The 18121-nt window shown below is 44.4% G+C and overlaps 2 protein-coding genes across 2 annotated transcripts in view; both read right to left on the reverse strand.

Annotated features, from left to right (window-relative positions):
* Positions 1-457, reverse strand: part of tmc4 (transmembrane channel-like 4) — a 21978-nt gene extending 21521 nt beyond the window's left edge. Inside the window, exon 1 of the mRNA XM_041232353.1 lies at positions 190-457. Coding sequence (XP_041088287.1) covers positions 190-277 — 88 coding nt within the window. The 5' untranslated portion in view covers positions 278-457. The remainder of the gene's footprint in view (positions 1-189) is intronic.
* Positions 458-6091: 5634 nt separating this feature from the next.
* On the reverse strand, positions 6092-16517 carry mboat7 (membrane bound O-acyltransferase domain containing 7). Its single transcript, XM_041231923.1, has 9 exons — positions 16256-16517; positions 15032-15123; positions 13715-13844; positions 12085-12211; positions 10025-10181; positions 8671-8866; positions 7899-8051; positions 7313-7489; positions 6092-6500 (listed from the first exon to the last, which is right to left on the reverse strand). The coding sequence occupies exons 2-9, from the start codon at positions 15105-15107 to the stop codon at positions 6092-6094; spliced, it is 1425 nt and encodes a 474-aa protein (XP_041087857.1). The 5' UTR covers positions 15108-15123; positions 16256-16517.
* Between the last annotated feature and the right edge of the window lie 1604 nt (positions 16518-18121).

An 18121-nucleotide genomic window follows, 5' to 3' on the forward strand; every position in this document is an offset into this window, starting at 1 on the left:
CTGTGCTGGATCGTACCTGTAGCACAGAACCTGACTACAAACCGACAGGAAGGCTTTTGGTCTGCGTTGACTGTCCAGTTTGTTTACTGAAAGGCGTTGGTTTGTTTTTCGTTCAGAATCTAAACGATCTAAATAGCGATCCTATTTTATTCGGGAAGAAAAAATTACAAGAAGCGCAAAACAATTTACCTCCATCTGCGTGTCCAGTTTCTCGAGGAACTTTCTTGACACGATCCTCTGCCGAAATATACTTTGTTTTTTTTGCTTTGTCGTTCATTTTTTAAATTTTTACAATTTTTTTTAACTCCAATGCTGAAAACTAGAATTTAGCAACTTAAATCAGAATAACAATGCGACAGTCCCACCCCCGGCTGTACCGCCCCGTCTTCAAAGGACAGGTCACAGGAAAACCAGACGCGCTGAGAGGCTCTCTTAAACAGGGTTGTCATGTAAACACCAAACAAGAAAGTTACCCCCCTCTGGAGTATTTTTTTAAAAATTGCATTTGTCCAAGGACGGTTTATTTTATTAGTATTAGTTTTAATGTTACTAAGTGCAATGCACACATGACGTCGAAGGGATAAATATGCCCTATCTACAGAATTAAGCAGTTTGCTTCGATGGCAGTAGCGCTTTTAATTTTTTTTTTTTTTTTCTCTCAGCACTAATCCGGTATTTGTTGACCCCTGAAGAGATGAATGACCCTTCAATTTCCCGATTAATAACATTCAAAATCTCACATTTGGTAGATCCCTAATTGAACAGCTTCTATTTGTTTATCTGAACCGAAAAACTTTCTTGATGCAACAATGCCTGACTTGACACAGGACAGAAAAACACACACACAGATCCTTACAGAGACCAACACAGAGGCAAACACACACACACAGAGAAACACACACACACACAGAATCTAGGAATGTCTCTGGTTGTGTCTCCGTGTTGTGTGTGTCTTTGAATGTCTCTTTGTGTGTGTGTTGTGTCCAGGAATGTCTCCTGGTTGTGTCTCCGAGAATTTGTCTGTGTGTGTCTCCGTTTGTTTGTGTTTGTTTGGTGTGTGGTGTTTGTCTAGGAATGTCTCTGGTTGTGTCTCCTTTTTGTGGTGTGTGTGTCTCTTTTGTGTGTGTGTAGTGTCTAGGAATGTCTCTGGTCTCTGGTTGTATGTCTGTTGTGTGTCTTTGTGTGTGTTTGTGTCTAGGAATATCTCTCTGTGGAGACCAACATACAGACAAACACACATACACACACAGATCCTTATAGAGACCAACACAGAGGCAAACACACACACACACACAGATCCTTACAGAGACCAACATACAGACAAACACACACACACACACACACACAGATCCTTACAGAGACCAACACACAGGCAAACACACACAGAGACAAACACACACACAGATCCTTACCGAGACAGACACACAGACAAACAGAGACACAGATCCATACAGTGTTATTTGCTTGTCTTACCTGATGATCGATCAGTGCCCCTTGCTGATCCATTCCACTCCATTCTGTCTCTGTCTCTCTCTCTCTCTCTCAACATCTCTCTGTGCCAAGCATCCACTTATTAAAGTATTCACTCCCTCGCCCTCTCTCTCTTATCCTCTTTCTTAGTCCACAAAGTTATAATTCTCTCCCTCTGTTTCCCTCTCTGGTTCTAGGAAGTCTGCCTGTATAGAAATCTCCAATAATGTCCAGTCAGTCTTGGACTATAATAATTTCCCCTTTTATTCAGTCAGTCTCTTTTATTGTATGCTGGTCCGGTCTGGTTTTGACCATTAGAGTTGTTGCTCTCTCGCTCTCTCTCACACACACCTTCGAGGAGACAAATTTTTATTTTTAAGAGTCTTCTCTGAGACTTGTGACACACAACCCATGTTTCAGGTATACGACCAGCTTGGACTCTTTCAGATGAGTGCGTGTGTGTGTGTGTGTGTGTCAGTCAGTGTCAGTCATTCATCGCTTTTTAATTTCCTTTGGCCGAAATATAAGAGGTATCCGAGGTCCTTTACAGCGCCTATAGAAAGTCTACACCCCCCTGATCTTTTTTCACATTTTGTTGTGTCAGTGCCTCAGAGTTTCATGCATTTAAATGAGGATTTTTCCCCACACACCATACTCCACACTGTTACGGGGAAAAAAAGGTTTTTACTATAACTATAGTCTACCAGGGTAACAGCAGAATATAACACTAGGAACAGCAAAAGCAATGGACACAGATAATAATATCTTTATATAGCGCCTTTCATAGTGGACCACCATCACAAAGCGCTTTACAGAGGCAGGCTGTGAACTGCGCATTATATGCAGAGTCACTTACAATAAGACACTGATTTAACATCTCATCCGCAGAGCGCAAGGAGGTGAAGTGACTCGCTCAGGGTCACACACAGAGTCAGTCAGTGGCAGAGGTGGGATTTGAACCGGTGAACTTCCTGTTACAAGCTCTGGACTTTAACCCACTGGACTGCACTGCCTCCACAGGCTCACCGTTATCGCGTAATTATCGGTACAAAATATTTGTATGAAATCGAGAGTATCGGATTACAGCCAAATCTGAAACGTGTGTGGGAGAGTAGGGGTGCTCCAAGTTTGGTGGAGGTGTAAAAAAGACTTGTGTTCATCACGCCATCCCACGATTGGAATGGAACAAGGGTGCCTGTACAGGCCAGGTGATTAGGATTCCCGAATACATGAAATGCAACAGCATTGCATACCTAACTAGTAACTGGAGGAGCACAGTGCATTGCACTTGTTTGCGTGCAGGTGATTGCAGCTAATATATATTTTGCAGACGCTGAAGAAGCAACCCGAGACACAGTTTCTTACAAAACAGCAACACTTTATTTCACAAGGAAGTTCTTGCTCTTATTTATTAATACAGTCTCTGTGTCCGTGCTGCTGCCGGCCTTGCTGAACGCATGAACGAGACTCGGTGTTTAGGAAAGTAAACAGAATCTGAGAAGGAAGGCGGGACAAGACTGCAGACTCAAAGACCAAGTGGTGGGAGGCTCATTATGACATCACAGAGGTAGCCATGGCAACACGTTATCACACACCTGATAAGCAGCAGGTGCTTTCACCTGAGATTGGGAGCTGCTCTTCAGTTCTAGCTAGCAGTATCTGTAACGCAGCCAGCGCCATCTACTGTCACTTTGGATTTCCTAATGTTTTGCTGGCAATACGCTAGTTGTGAACTAGATGGCGCTTACTAATATAAAGGTTGGCCAACCAAGCCTACCTCGAATATGTCAATGGAAACTAGGACTGAGGAGCAGTGGCCGAGTTCCTGGTCAAAGCACCGTGCAAGACAAGTTGCATTAAGAACGCAGAGTGATTCCAAACTGTGCTAGTGACAATTTGGAGTAAATCGCTTTGAGACTCCAGCCCACTGTCTTATTATCAGTGACTCATACTGCAGATTGCACATCAGGGGAAAAGCATAATCAATTTTTCGCTAATAGGTTTCTGTCAATTTGAATTAATACCTGCTGATTTAAAAATCTGCTGAAAGGCATGACTTGGAAGATCCGAGTAACCACCCAGCTCTGATTCTCTATATTGTTAAACGCATAGACAGCAGTGTGCAGAGTTCCTAGAACACCTCATTGCTTCTGCAGCTGCTTGGGCTCCATGCAACTTCAGGAAGAACAGAATCAAATTACAACACGATGCCAAAAAGATTGCAAGCTGTTATTGATGCCAAAGGTGGCCGTACTGAATCTTAGAATGTAAGCCGCTTTCAGACAGGGCTGTGGTTTTAGTTTTGAACTCGCTTCACGTCAGAGGAGTTTCTAGTAACTGAAAGATGCTTTGTGTGCAAAGCCCAAATGAGGTGTTACAGGTGTTCCACACTGCAGGATACAACATCTCGATTCTCTGGACGATCAGCAAGAAAAAGAACAATCCGACAAACATATTTGATAATACTTACGAAGCTTTGCAGCTGGAACGTTACAACTTGCCTTGTGATCAAACTTTTTTTTAATACAAAACATGAAAGTGAAACTACAGCTCTGGCCAAAAGTTTTGCATCACCCTACAGAACGAACTCATTCTGCTTCGTAAAGTCAAATATAAACAGCTGAATGTCACGTTAACATATTGAATTACACAGCGCTTTGTAGTTTTCCATATGCTTAATGAAAAACTGAAAAAAACTGAGAAATGTGACATTTCGACATCGAACGTGAAATACTTCTGTACTGCTATTATGGTAGACTTTTGTAATATCATTTTGTAGTTGGCTTGACTACATGATGTTAAATATCTATCTATAGATAGATAGATAGATAGATAGATATAAATTATGTCTCAATTCTAAATTTCTAGGTGACACAAAACATTCAGCCACAGCTGTACAATTAACAATACTGGCTAGGCAGCTTGGCAGGTTTACCAGGGAGCAAAGGGTCAATCCTTTTAAGAAAAAGCAGCTTCAGTATGAATTGTCACTGCTTTGATACAGTACCTTTCCCTTACTGTGCTGTCTGCAATCATTCACAGTGGTTCTGTCGCTCCAGTAAAGTTATCATAATCTTTCAATAAATCTGCTTTGCGCTTGTCTGGAGAACCCTAAACCACAGCACAGAACAGCCTACCTCAATCCTTTCAAATCATGTGACAGCACGACCTTTCACCTCTGCCAGCCCCGCCCACTCTGCAGGTCGTAATGTCACATGCTTGTAGTGGAAAAGAGGAAGACAGTTCAGTGCTGGCAGTTAGGGTTCTCCAGACAAGCTCGGTCAGGTAAGGGAAGATTTAGAGTTAATGCCTCAATACTGAAGCAGCACAAGCACCCTGCCTGATTGCAAACACCTTGAAATAGTAACGGGATAACAAAAACAATTAAAGGGCATTTGAAGCTACTAACTCTTACATCTACAGTGATGTATTTAAAGGTGGTCTAACTTAATACATTCTCCCTTAACATGATCACTGGTCCCTCCCTTTACAGGAGCGCTGACCATCTTTAAAATCCATTCTCTCACCTCTTATTAGCTTTATTAACAGGATCGCTGACCCCTCCCTTTACAGGAGCGCAGACCATCTTTAAAATCCATTCTCTCACCTCTTATTAGCTTTATTAACAGGATCACTGACCCCTCCCTTTACAGGAGCGCTGACCATCTTTAAAATCCATTCTCTCACCTCTTATTAGCTTTATTAACAGGATCTCTGCTCACCAATTTAAATGAGCTCTAACCAGCCTTTAAAATCTATGTTTTCTCTCACACAGGATCTCTTCACTGTGCTGAGAATATTGTGGTTCTTCTCTTTAAATGCGCTGTATCTATGTGTGTTTGAAATATCTGCATGGCTGGTGTTTCATTTTAAATACAACACTATTGATAAACCGCTGCATCCTGGTACCTTTGCAGTAGGTCACATGGTCCACTGCAGCGAGTTTAAGGATTTGTGGGTGTGGATTCCATGTATAAACCGCTGCATCCTGGTACCTTTGCAGTAGGTCACATGGTCCACTGCAGCGAGTTTAAGGATTTGTGGGTGTGGATTACAGAAAACGGCTGGTTGGAATGTGGGCGTGGTCTGGGTTGCAGGAACTTAGCAGTAACACAGAGGCAAAATATTTACAGTGTATGAAAAATGATACATACTAAAAAGGCCACGATTGTATCGATCTATCTTCTCACTTCCTTCTTTCCTTCTTAATACCACATTCCCCCCTTTCTTCCACTTCTCCCCTCTTGTTGTTTAACCCTTCCTCCTCCTTTAACCACCATCTCTTTCACTCATCTTATCTCCTTTCTCCCCGCTTCTCCCTACCTTTCCAATCCATTCTCCCTCTCCCCACTTTTCCCACCTCTCATCCCCCTCTCCAACGCCTTCCTGCTTATTCTAACTCCTCTCCCCCTCCCTCTTCCTTCCTTCCTTTCCAATCCATTCCCCCCTCTCCTTCTCCTCCCTCTCATCTCCTCATCCTCCTCCCCCTTCTCCCTCTCCCTCCCAATCCCTTCCCCCTCTCGCCTCCTCACTCTCATCTCCTCGTCCTCCTCCCTCTTCTCCCTCTCCTCCCTCTTCTCCTTCTCCCTCTCCCTTCCAATCCATTCCCCCTCTCGCCTCCTCACTCTCTCTTCTCCCTCTCCTCCTCCCCCTTTTCCCTCTCCTCCTGCTTCTCCTCCCCCCCTCTCTTCTCCCTCTGCTCCCCTCCCCTTCCCTTGCCCAGCGCCTGCCCCAGCGCTATGCACAGCAGCGCCACCCCCTGGATGCAGTAGTAGATGGAGCCCCAGTAGCGCAGCGTGTCTTCCCAGCTCAGCAGGACGAAGCCCATGCACATGTAATCATAGGCCCGCATCTTCAGGAACCAGTGCACCCAATCGAACCAGTACTGCCCCGCAGGAGAGAGGCGGCTCCGCACCCCGCGCTCCATCGAGGTCTCTGCAGCCAGGCACAGGGGGATTGTGAGGAAGGACAGGTAGTAGCCGACATGAAGCCCGTGCCAGTAAGCACTGATAAACATGGTCCAGGCAGCTCTGACAGGGAGAGAGGCACTGGGGTTAATACACCTGCCTGAGGCACAGTACGGTACCCCACGCATACTGGACAAAGAAAATCAGTGAAAAATATCTGGCTAATAGCTTTACAAAAACGGTTTGTTCCGTGCTTTCTCAGCCCCTGCCAAAGTAACCCGTCAGCATTCTTTTCACAGTAAGTGCATGTTAACCAGGGACAGGATGTTGGGGAGAGGGGGGAATTTACATCAGCCTTCATGGCTTGAAATGTGTTTTGATGTAGACAGACAGAGGCTGACACAGACACACACACAGATGCAGAGACGGTCAGACAGAGAGACACACAGACACTCAGACAGACACTCAGAGACACAGACAGACAGACAGAGAGACAGTATTCACCTCATGACATACGATCAGAAGGGCGCGTTCCAGTAGACAGACAGACAGACATACAGACAGGCACACAGACAGTACTCACAGACAGACAGACAGACACACAGACAGACAGACAGAACTCACCTCATGACATATGATCGGAAGGGTGCGTTCCAGTAGACAGACAGACAGGCACACAGACAGTACTCACAGACAGACAGAACTCACCTCATGACATATGATCGGAAGGGTGCGTTCCAGTAGACAGACAGACAGGCACACAGACAGTACTCACAGACAGACAGACAGAACTCACCTCATGACATATGATCGGAAGGGTGCATTCACACAGACAGCACACAGACACTCACAGACAGACAGAACTCACCTCATGACATATGATCGGAAGGGTGCGTTCCAGTAGACAGACAGACAGGCACACAGACAGTGCTCACCTCATGATGTACGATCGGAAGGGTGCGTTGCGGTAGATGTAATTGTGAAGCCACCACTGCACACTCATGTTCCAGTAGCGCATGCCATGCCTCACTTTCACACAGAAGTCCGTGTTATAGCAGTCAATGTTGCGCACCGTCTCAAAGTCATAGAGGACAGGAGAGTCCGGGGAGGGGCTGAGGGGGAGAGAACACAGAGGTCAACATAGGGTCAACCATAGCGTGGCGTGCAAATTTAGAACACCTCAAGATTTGTCATTTATATCCTTTATTTACTCTGGGTGTAAGAATTTCAATTTTACAGAAATGCGTGATGAGTCAACTATCAATCTCTGAGGTCGACTGCCACTTTGCTATGCGGTGCTACCCCTAACGCAAACCACAAACCAGCCGTCAAGCAGACAAGAGGCTCGGCTTCCTTGAGCAAAGCCTGTGATCTACTGGAAGTATCTGCTGCTTCTTGTGAGTGGATCTTGCAATGCTGCAAAGGCAGTTCACCCAGAACCTCAAAACGCTCAACTCTGAAGAAACTGAGAAAGTCAGGCAGGCTAATGTTCAAGCATGTTATTAATGTGATCACAGTCACCTGTACTCCACTGTGGGACCCCCTCCTGCCTTGGACAGCGCCCCCTCTGGGTATGCCCCCAGTCCTGCAGTGATGCAGCTTGCCTCCGCTGTGCACCAGGCAGCATAGAACCGCATCCGGAACACAAAGAACACCGGAACCATGTAGAACAGTCTAGAACGCAAACACAGGGAGAGGTTAGAGAGATCAGCGCTTTTATACTACAGGAGCAGTGCTATATAATAGTCGCTAATTTAGATTTGAGTTAGGGCCAGGTGGCACAGATACACACTGGGCTAATTAGCCTCCTGCCTGTAAAGGCACAGCCGCATGGTGCGCGGTGGGAGTCATACAGTCAGGGGAGCGCAGGTGTGCATCCTGGCTGTGCAACGTCACTGGTCTCTCTGGGGATCCCAAAGGGAGAGTCTCATTGGCTGTGGTGTTCCCAGGGGGGTTAGGGAAGTGAAACTGGCAGAGACTGTTTCTCCTCACGGCGCTACAGTGAACCCTACTGGTAGGGGTCCAGTGAGCTCAGAGCGGACCCCTGCAAGGCTGGCATTTGTCCACCAGAGGGCGGTAGCTCGCCGACACACGCTCTCGAGTTCCTGGAAGAGGAAGCTGGCTCGGGCGTGGGATCGGAGGACGCCCGCTGAACCTTCAGTTCTCCTGAGCAGCTGTGTGGGGAATTGCTTTGGTGAAAGAAGGCCATTTTAAATTGGGGGTGAAAATCAGGGCAAAAAAAAAAAAAATATATAGATATTGTCAGTCTCTCCCGCCTCTGCGTGTCGGCTACCTGTACAGGAAGTGCTGCTGCAGGAAGTCCTCGGAGCGCACGTGCGCGAGAGGGAAGACGGCGGACACGCCCAGGAAGAGAGCTGCGTACACAGGGACCCAGCGCAGGTGCTGCAGACATGGGCTCAGCGCTGGGATTGAACTCGAGGCGCGCTGACTCAGCCAGTCCTCGTAGGTCTGATAGCGATAGAACGGGCCTGTGGAGAGCAGAGAGGACACACGGAAACATGTGAGAGCAATTCATCAACACATTTACCAGCAACTGCCTGCCAGAAATATTTACTGGCAGGTACTGAACAATCCATTCGTTAATGTGTTGCTTTCAAAAACAAGGAAAGCTCAACTTCCATCCCCTTTACAATTAAAGTACCAATTAACTTCTGTGTTTTAACCCTTAGCGGTCTGTTTATTCAGTGCCTGTTGGACGCGTCGGGTCCAATCTATTTTCACACGGGCTGTTTAAAAGTCATCCCCCCCCCCCCCCCACAGTAAAACAGGTTTAAAAGGCCCTGCATATCAACAGCACACTCAGCCCTGCATCTCCAGCCCCACCCCGTGTTCTCTGTATTTATCACATCTCTCTTCATAGTCGTGCATACTGATCAATCCTCTCCTGATCACTCGATTTATCACCAAACTCCTCAATAATGCGATCCCAGTCATTATTTTATTACTGTAACATCTCAGAAAGCTCTGCCAGTGTCTGTGATATTCTTTCAGCGCTGGATGCAGAAGCAGCTGTCTCCTTTGTTATGTTCGTGTTATCTCTGTGGTGCAGGGGCTCTGTGTATTGCTGAGATCTACAAATATTTTATATCAAAAGTATTAAAAAAAGGAAAGACAAATATTGGCTTATAAATTTCAATGAGTTTATCAGTTTGATCACAACAGGCTCTCTATTGCCAGAATGTTATTGATTAATACCAATTGTGCAAATTTATTAATATGCTTTACCTCACCTCTCTGTTCTTTACCTTGCTTTCCTATGCTTTACCATGACTTCACTGTGCTTTATTACACTTTGCTATGCTTTCACGATGCTAAGCTTTTATAAGGGTAGTGATATTAAATTGCAGTTACAATCCAGGGATGTAAATAAGACTCCCGCTGCACAGCAATTTAATCCAGTCCTGGTTTCACTAGGAGTTTAATAATCAGACACACCTGAGCTTGTTACCTAGACACACTGGGGCTAATCACGCTGGTAGTAAAACCTGGACTGGATCACACTGCTGTGTGCAACTGTAATTAGAACCGCAAAGAACAACTGTAACAGGACAAGGTAAAGGGACAGTTAATAAATAAAGAAATAGCTAATACTAATTTATGCACGGCCAGAACACATAACCCTGTACCTGTCATGATGCCGATGTAACAGTAGCTATAACACAGCACATCGTAGAGGGAGGGAACCTTGGAGATGTGGCCAATCACGGTGGACTTGCTGAACGAGCTCACTTCCTGTTTCTTGGCCAGGTGAAAGGCTTTGACCTCGTTGGCCAGACTCACCATCTGAGAAACGAAAGGAACTTCAATCAGCAAAACGAGAACTAAGAAAACACACACACACACACATAGCGGCAGCTTTCAAGCTGAAACACTCTTCAACACTGTGAATAGCTCTCCCAGTTTTAATGTCAGTCTGTCTATTTCTCTGTCAGTCTACCTGTCTGTGCATGTCAGTCTGTCTGTCTCTCTCAAGTCAGTCAGTCTGTCTGTGTGTGTCAGTCTGTCTATCTCTCAGTCAGTCTATCTGTGTGTGTCTGTCAGTCTGTCCTATCTCTCAGTCAGTCTGTCTGTGTGTGTCTGTCAGTCTAGATCGAGAGTCAGTCAGTCAGATATGTCAACACACACAGTCAGATAGGATGGAGAGTCAGTCAGAGACATATAGTCTAGATAGAGTCAGTCAGTCAGTCGGATAGACACACACACACCAGTCAGACCAGATAGAGAGGTAACACGCAGTGTGTCATTCTGTCTGTCTGTGTGTGTGTGTCAGTTTGTCCTATCTCTCAGTCAGTCTCTATCTGTGTGTCAGTCTGTCTATCTCTCAGTCAGTCAGTCTATCTGTGTGTGTGTTTGTCAGTTTGTCCTATCTCTCAGTCAGTCTCTATCTGTGAGTCAGTCTGTCTATCTCTCAGTCAGTCAGTCTATCTGTGTGTGTGTTTGTCAGTTTGTCCTATCTTTGTCAGTCTGTCTGTGTGTGTCAATCTGTCTATCTCTCAGTCAGTCAGTCTGTCTGTCTGTCCTATCTCTCAGTCAGTCTATCTCTGTCAGTCAGTCTATCTGTATGTGTGTGTCAGTCTGTCCTATCTCTGTTAGTCTGTCTGTCTGTGTGTGTGTGTGTGTGTGTCTGTGTCTTCAGATAGAGAGTCAGTCAGTCATCTACAGACACACACACACAGTCAGATATAGAGTCAGTCAGTCAGATAGACAACACACACAAACGGTCAAACAGATAGAGACAGTCAGAGTCAGTCTCAGTCAGTCTATCTGTGTGTGTGTGTGTCATTCTGTCTATCTCTCAGTCAGTCAGTCTATCTCTGTGTGTGTGTGTCAGTCTGTCCTATCTCTCCGTTTGTGCGTCATTCTGTTTGTCTGTGAGTGTGTGTCAGTTTGTCCTATCTCTCAGTCAGTCTATCTCTCAGTCAGTCAGTCAGTCTATCTGTATGTGTGTGTCATTCTGTCCTATCTCTCAGTTAGTATGTCTGTATGTGTGTGTGTGTGTGTGTGTGTGTGTGTGTGTGTGTGTCTGTCACTCTATCTCTCAGTCAGTCAGTCTATCTCTGTGTGTGTGTGTCAGTCTGTCCTATCTCTCAGTCTATCTGTGTGTGTGTGTGTCAGTCTATCTCAGTCAGACATGATATCACCACACACAGGACACACAGTCCAGTCATTCAGTCCCACACACACACAGTCACAGTCAGACAGATAGAGAGTCAGTCAGAGTAGTGTGTGTGTGTGTCAGTCTATCTGTGTGTGTGTGTGTGTGTGTCAGTCTGTCCATCTCTCAGTCAGTCTATCTGTGTGTGTGTGTGTGTGTGTGTCAGTCAGCAAAGGGAGCTGCAGTTTTTTTGAGACATGGTTTAAACTCTAGGTTTTAATCTTTTACTGCCTGCTTGATAAACATAAAAATTCTGTCTGGATCCTGTTTGTTAAACTGTTGAAAATAATGTCATTTTTTTTTATTAGTAGCATGGGGAAGATATTTGCCTTCGGGCTCAGAATCAGCCCGGTTGAAATCTGTCTCTGTTGTGGGATTGAAGGTTATTGCGAGTGGGATGGGGATAAAAATCGAAGGAAAAAATACATGCGCGTGTAGGAGTGGGAGTGGGTTTAGCGGGTCAGGACAGGAGTGGCATTACAAAAACCTTCCCGGGCAGGGCTCTGATCTGCGATGCCGTCCGTGCCTCACCTTGAGTGTGAGCAGCAACTGCACTGCGTTGGTAAAAGGTGTGGGGGCGGGCAGACCAAACCATGTGACCAGCCGAAAAAACAGCAGGTAGAGAAAGGACCAGGAGAGAGCGAGGGAGGGGGCAAACCTGAGAGAGGGAGAGAGAGAGAGAGAGGGGGGGGGGGGGAGGTTATCATAAATGAAGACTGTTCTGTAATAAAAATAGGAGTCTGGGTTTCAATTAAACAAGTAACTCATTGATTTAAAACCTACATTTAAAAAGACACAGAACAGACACATGCAGTCCCATACACACGCCCCAGTTACCAGCCAGCCAGGTTAGAAGTGTGAATATGCATCAACACCAATCGGTCAATTACATGCATTAGTTTGCTTTTCAACGTCAGCTGCTCAACACACTAGTAAAGTCAAAGCAACAATAACAGATCTAATGTTAACAGTGAGGAGCCACTCGCGAGATATGGTGCCATGTCCTTCTATCCGTATTTAAGCATGTGTTGAATACCGAGCATCAAAAGAAACCTGTCGCTATTATAACACATTTATTTTTTAAACAAAAGTCATATAAATGATTGACATTGACAAAATGTTTTTCTTTTTAATCACTCAATCCTTCATCCTTGCCCATGACACGCTTGAGTGACTGAAGCACTTAATCACTTAATTAGTGAGACAGTTGATTGGATGCTGGCTATGGAGTGATTTCAGCTGTTGAATTGCAAGCGTGAATAAAAGCGATAAAGAAAAATCACAAAAAAATTAAAATACGCCACGTCTGTGAAGAGAGCAGCGCCTTCTTGTGAACGGCATGCTGGAGGCTGGACTGGGGTGGGCTGTGCAGCCAGTCTTGGGCGCTCACAGCCAGCGATTTCAAACCCTTCGAGACAGTGTAACCAGACACACTCAGCCAATGACAGGCCGCCAACCGGGAGACCAAGAGTCACAACACCTGCCCGAGAGCGACAGATCATTCTGCAGCACCTTCGTGATGTCGATTGTTAATCAGCACGATAAAAAGTCACTGCACCTGCTCTAAAACAGAGTTTGTCATTTTTCGACCACAGCTAGTGAATTTTATCCCAATAGAAGTGATACGTTTCTTTTGATGCTCAGTATACTAAAGAGAGATAAAGCGACATGTTTTTTTTTTTTTGGTGTTGTTTTAGCGCAGCACACAAAGTGCTTTCCAATAGTGCGGAACAAACCAACAATTCGATTCTTCGGATCGAGCTGTCCACTGAAATCAGGTGCTGACAGTCAGGTGAGGGCCGCTGGTGTGGATCGGGCTGGTTTCCCATTCAGAGTGAAGAGTGGAGAAACAGCTGCTTGGGTTTGTGAGGATCGCTGCTTTTCCTAGACTCTGTGGAGAGCTGCGATCCACACAAGCAGCTGTTTCTTGACTCTGAATGGGAAATCAGCCCGATCCACACCAATGACCCTCCCCTGCGGAGAGATGGATCCGAATCATTTTTACGCAGCTGTACTTTACGAGAGGAATGCTGAGAGGGGAACATTGAGTGTCTAAGCATCCACAGGTACAGACAGCCCAAAAAGCGTTTAAGATGCTGCTACAAATCACAGCCATGCAGGAGAAGCGTCCACAAAAACAAGCAAACTGCCCATCTCTCACCTCCAGCTGTACGTGATGATGCCCCAGGTGCCCAGCACTGTGATGAGAGAATGCAGGGTGTGGATCCCACAGGTAGCAACTGTCAAAGCCAGGCCCAGGATCAGCGCTGCCCCCTGCTTCACTGGAGGAGCTATAACAACAGGAGAAGATTAAATCAATCAAGACAGCTCGATAATAATAGTGTCTCATTTGGTGATCGCTGCTTTAAAGGAGGGACAGGGATAATGTTGCAGCTGTTAATAAAAGGTAAGAGAATGGATTCTAGAGCTTTCGTTGGTACTGCTTTAACTCTCTCCTGTCCGACATCATGAAAAATACGTCAAGCACAGGTCTCTAGTCGTTTTTTCTCTGGAAAAAGCAGAGAAAACCTTTCAATGGTGGAGTGAGACCGATAGGAGCTGAAAAAAGGGGCATATCTGAGCAATACACATAGCCCCCCCCCCTGCACCACAGAGATAACACGGACATAAACAAAGGCGATAGCTGCTTCTGCATCCAGCGCTCAAAGAATATCACAGACACTGGCAGAGCTTTTTGAGATGTTACAGTAATAAAATAATGACTGGGATCGCATTATTGAGGAGTTTGGTGATAAAACGAGTGATCAGGAGAGGATTGATCAGTATGCACGACTCTGAAGAGAGATGTGATAAATACAGCGAACAAGGGGTGGGGCTTGGCTGGAGATGCAGGGCTGAGTGTGCTGTTGATACGCAGGGCCTTTTAAACCTGTTTTACTGGGAATGAAATGACTTTGAAATAGCGCGGGTGAAAATAAATTGGACTCGACGCGCCTGGCAAGCGCTGAACAGAAGGACTGCAAAGGAGTAAAGGAGGGCAGGGATAATGATGCTGCTGCTAATAATTGGTAAGAGAATGGATTCTAGAGGTCCGGTTTGGTCTGCAAAGGAGGGCAGTGACTCAGCTGCTACTGCTATTAAGGGCTGACCTATGACCTGCGTCAGCACTTGTAACTGTTCTGAAAAGCCCAGCTCTTTAGCAGAGTAGCCAGAACTTAACATTTCTCATTCGGGTTTGTGATTTTCTGTGGCTCCAGTAGCCTTTGTCAGTGCAGTGCGTGTCTTCATGGTGTTCTGCAGTGCCACTAAGTGTCCAGTCCAGAGCTGGGGTCAGCTACAACTGTACTTGTGCAACGCGTCATTACCTGTCATTACAATGTCATCGTAGTTGAGACTCGGCACACCTGCGTCAGTGTAATTGTCATTGTACTACATCATTGATCGATTATAGCTTTTTGTCATTCGATCATTATTCTGGTATTTTCAACCACTTTTAGTGGTTACTTTTCATGCTTACTGAAATGCTTGAACAGGAACCCCACTGGAATGGACACAGCTAGAACCAGCAGGTACGTCAGCTCTTCTGGAGACATGCTTCAGATACCAGGGCTGGGGAACACAAAGGCAAACGGGACACTCAGCGCAGGACTGGCCTCAGTTCCAATTGTACAATTCGTGATTCACTGCAATTACACCGTAAAATGTACTTGAACCACGACACACCTGCGCATTTGAAATTATACCATATAATTGATCAATTACAGTTCAATTACACATTTGTCATTCAATCATCAGGATGCTGTGTGGTCCTGTGATTAAAGAAACGTGCTTGCAACCAGCAGGACCCCGGTTCAAATCCCAGCTCAGCCCCTGACTCACTCTGAGACCCTGAGCAAGTCACTGAACCTCCTCAGTGTCTGTGAGTGAGTGACTCTGCAGCTGATGCATGGTTCACACACCCTAGCCTCGTATCCTGTAAAGCGCTTTGTGATGGTGCTCCACTATGAAAGGCGCTATATAAAAATAAAAGATTATTATTATCCTTGTATTTTCAACCAACTTTCAGTGACCCCATTTGTTTGAATAAAATAACAGTTATATAGTATTTCTGCCTGAGATTCATTAATCAGTTATGTAGAATAAATAAACATGTCAGTGTGTGAAGTCGTTTATGTAACTTTAGGATATTGCAACTATAATTGTAATTGAGCAAGTGATACCTTGAAACAAATGTAAGTCGCCCTGGATAAAGGTGTCTGCTAAGAAATAAACAACAACAACAACATAGCGTTATATTTGCAATTTCAGCAAACAATGCTACCGTAATATTAGAAATACATGCAAACGAAATAACAGGCAAACCAGGAACAATATGCAAATTATAACCAACAAGACACCCCGCTGTACTGAAGCTGCAACTGAAACGTATTAAACATAAACGTGAACAGATTTTAATATCATTATTATTATTATTGATGAATAAAAATGCAGGATCACAATGCAACTAACGCTTTTAAAAATGACAACAAGTATTTATGAATTAAAGACGACTACTGCTTCTCATTTGAATTTCAAAGCTTGTGTTATCTGATATAGGTTATGAAAAAAAACAACCCAGTTAAAGGGCTGCATTATGACAGCCTTTTAAATATCAATTTATAAACCATTATTTGTATGAGTGTGTGAGGGAAAGAGAACAAAACAACCCCGGTTTATTTCATTTGTCTAAAAGTTTACCGACCTTTGCGATTCTCTCGAAGAGCAAAGAACCTCACACTCTACCCGTCAATACTTCCTTGTCGGCACTCCCACCCGGAGTCCTGACGGCGGAGCACTGGCTTCTTCTGATTGGTTATTGTAACAACGTGTCCCGCCTTTAGAATTATATACTGCTATTTGATTGGATGTTGAAATGTAGGTCAACAGAGAGGCTGGCTGGGTGTTGCCTTCCAAATACATCCGATGGGAAAATGAAAACTGTGTAATTGTGAGTTTAATAATGAATTAAAACAGGTATTATTATTATTATTATTATTATTATTATTATTATTAAAAGATTCTAAATAATACTATTGCGTTCACATTTTAAGGCGCACCATTTGTTATCACCCGCACCCCCCCTTTTATTTTTGGTAAGGTATTTCGTTATTTTAGGTAACTAATTTTAGTTGGAATGAAAAAAAAAAGTAAATTAAGTTTACATTGTGTAGTATCTGGGATTAAATTTAAGCAAACACTAATAGAAAATGAACCTCTGTGAAGCGCTCTCGACCGCATTTCTCAACCGTGGCACTGCCTTTATTAAGCAACGCGTTAAAAAAAGAACTTCAACTCCCGATGGGCATTGCGAGGCCGTGTTTATTATTTCCTCTAGGGATTTTGCCCCATGGCATCACGGGAGATGTAGTTAATCTGCACGGACCAGCGGAACAGAGGAGGAGGAGACGTTGCGAAAACGTACCTATTCCACAGACACGTGTCGTTTGAACACCCTCGTTTGTTTTTATGAACGTAAATGGAAAATACGAGACACGCATTACAGTTGCAATGTATCACTACCCGCTCGTAATGGGTATGACGTGGTTTACTTCGAGAGCTTTACGAAGTTTCGTCGCTGGAACACTCGAATTCGATTCCAATCACGCAGCAGCAGAACACGTTTCAGTTTTGTAAGTCGCTTTTGTCCACTAACTACAGCGACGCATCAGCTTAGAAATGTGCACGCAAGCCCTTTTTTTGTACGTGCATGCGTTGTAAATAAAGTTATTTAAACAAATGGCCGTGTGATTAAAAACTACTATTCCCAGTAGCAATGCGAGCACGTCTGTTCTTTTGGCCGTGGTTTACTCGCAAAGCGCGATGGGAAGTGTAGTTTCAATGCCACTATAAATACGCTGGGGACAGACTGTACTGCCTCTTTTCTGTCGTGATAGGCTGGAGGAAGGTAATGTTTTCCGTTGGAGCAGTGTAATTTTATTTATATTTTAACTGTAAAAGTGTTTTAAAACTGTATTTAATAAACAGAAGACGCATAATACCGACAGTTAAGACATTCTTCTTATCCAGGAAGGTGTTAAGTGTTGCGCTTGTACATTTTTAAAGCGTTATTTTCTGTCTTAAATGTTTTTTTTTTGCGTGCGTGTCGGCCCAACACCAGTCACCACGCTGTCTAGCTCATGTTGGGTTGATTTAAAACGCAGTTCTGTTTTAAATGCAGTGTAATTACTTAATTTAAAAGAAAAACAAAACGCTTCTGAAGGGTTAGTTCCCATGTGAATGCGTTTTATGAAAGCGAGTGATCTCTTTACACGTGGTGCGGGCGAATACAGACAAAATGGAGGCTTTGATTACGCGATGGAATTAAACTATTTAAACTTTTTATGTGAAAGTATATTTGTGCGTTGTGGATTTGGGCATCGTTTGACTAGAGAACTTGTAATACGGAATGCTGCTGCTACAGTTATTTTGATAACTTAATTTTATTTTTATATAGCGCCTTTAATGACAAAGCGCTTTACAAGAATAAGTACATATTGCAAGAATAATCAGTAAAAAAAAAAAAGGAACCGAATGAAAACAAAACGGTGAAAAATTGATAGTTGTATTA

The sequence above is a fragment of the Polyodon spathula genome, chromosome 29 (genome assembly GCF_017654505.1).
Source record: "Polyodon spathula isolate WHYD16114869_AA chromosome 29, ASM1765450v1, whole genome shotgun sequence".
In the NCBI taxonomy this organism is placed as follows: domain Eukaryota; kingdom Metazoa; phylum Chordata; class Actinopteri; order Acipenseriformes; family Polyodontidae; genus Polyodon; species Polyodon spathula.

Bases quoted from the DNA above. Each gene is read 5' to 3' on its own strand.
- mboat7 (XM_041231923.1), bottom strand. From the start codon at position 15,107: ATGTCTCCAGAAGAGCTGACGTACCTGCTGGTTCTAGCTGTGTCCATT. The intron at 13,845-15,031 runs GTAAGCATGAAA...CTGTTGTTATAG, and splicing joins GTTCCTGTTCAAGCATTTCA to CTCCTCCAGTGAAGCAGGGG. The intron at 10,182-12,084 runs GTGAGGCACGGA...TTCGTTTCTCAG, and splicing joins AGTTGCTGCTCACACTCAAG to ATGGTGAGTCTGGCCAACGA.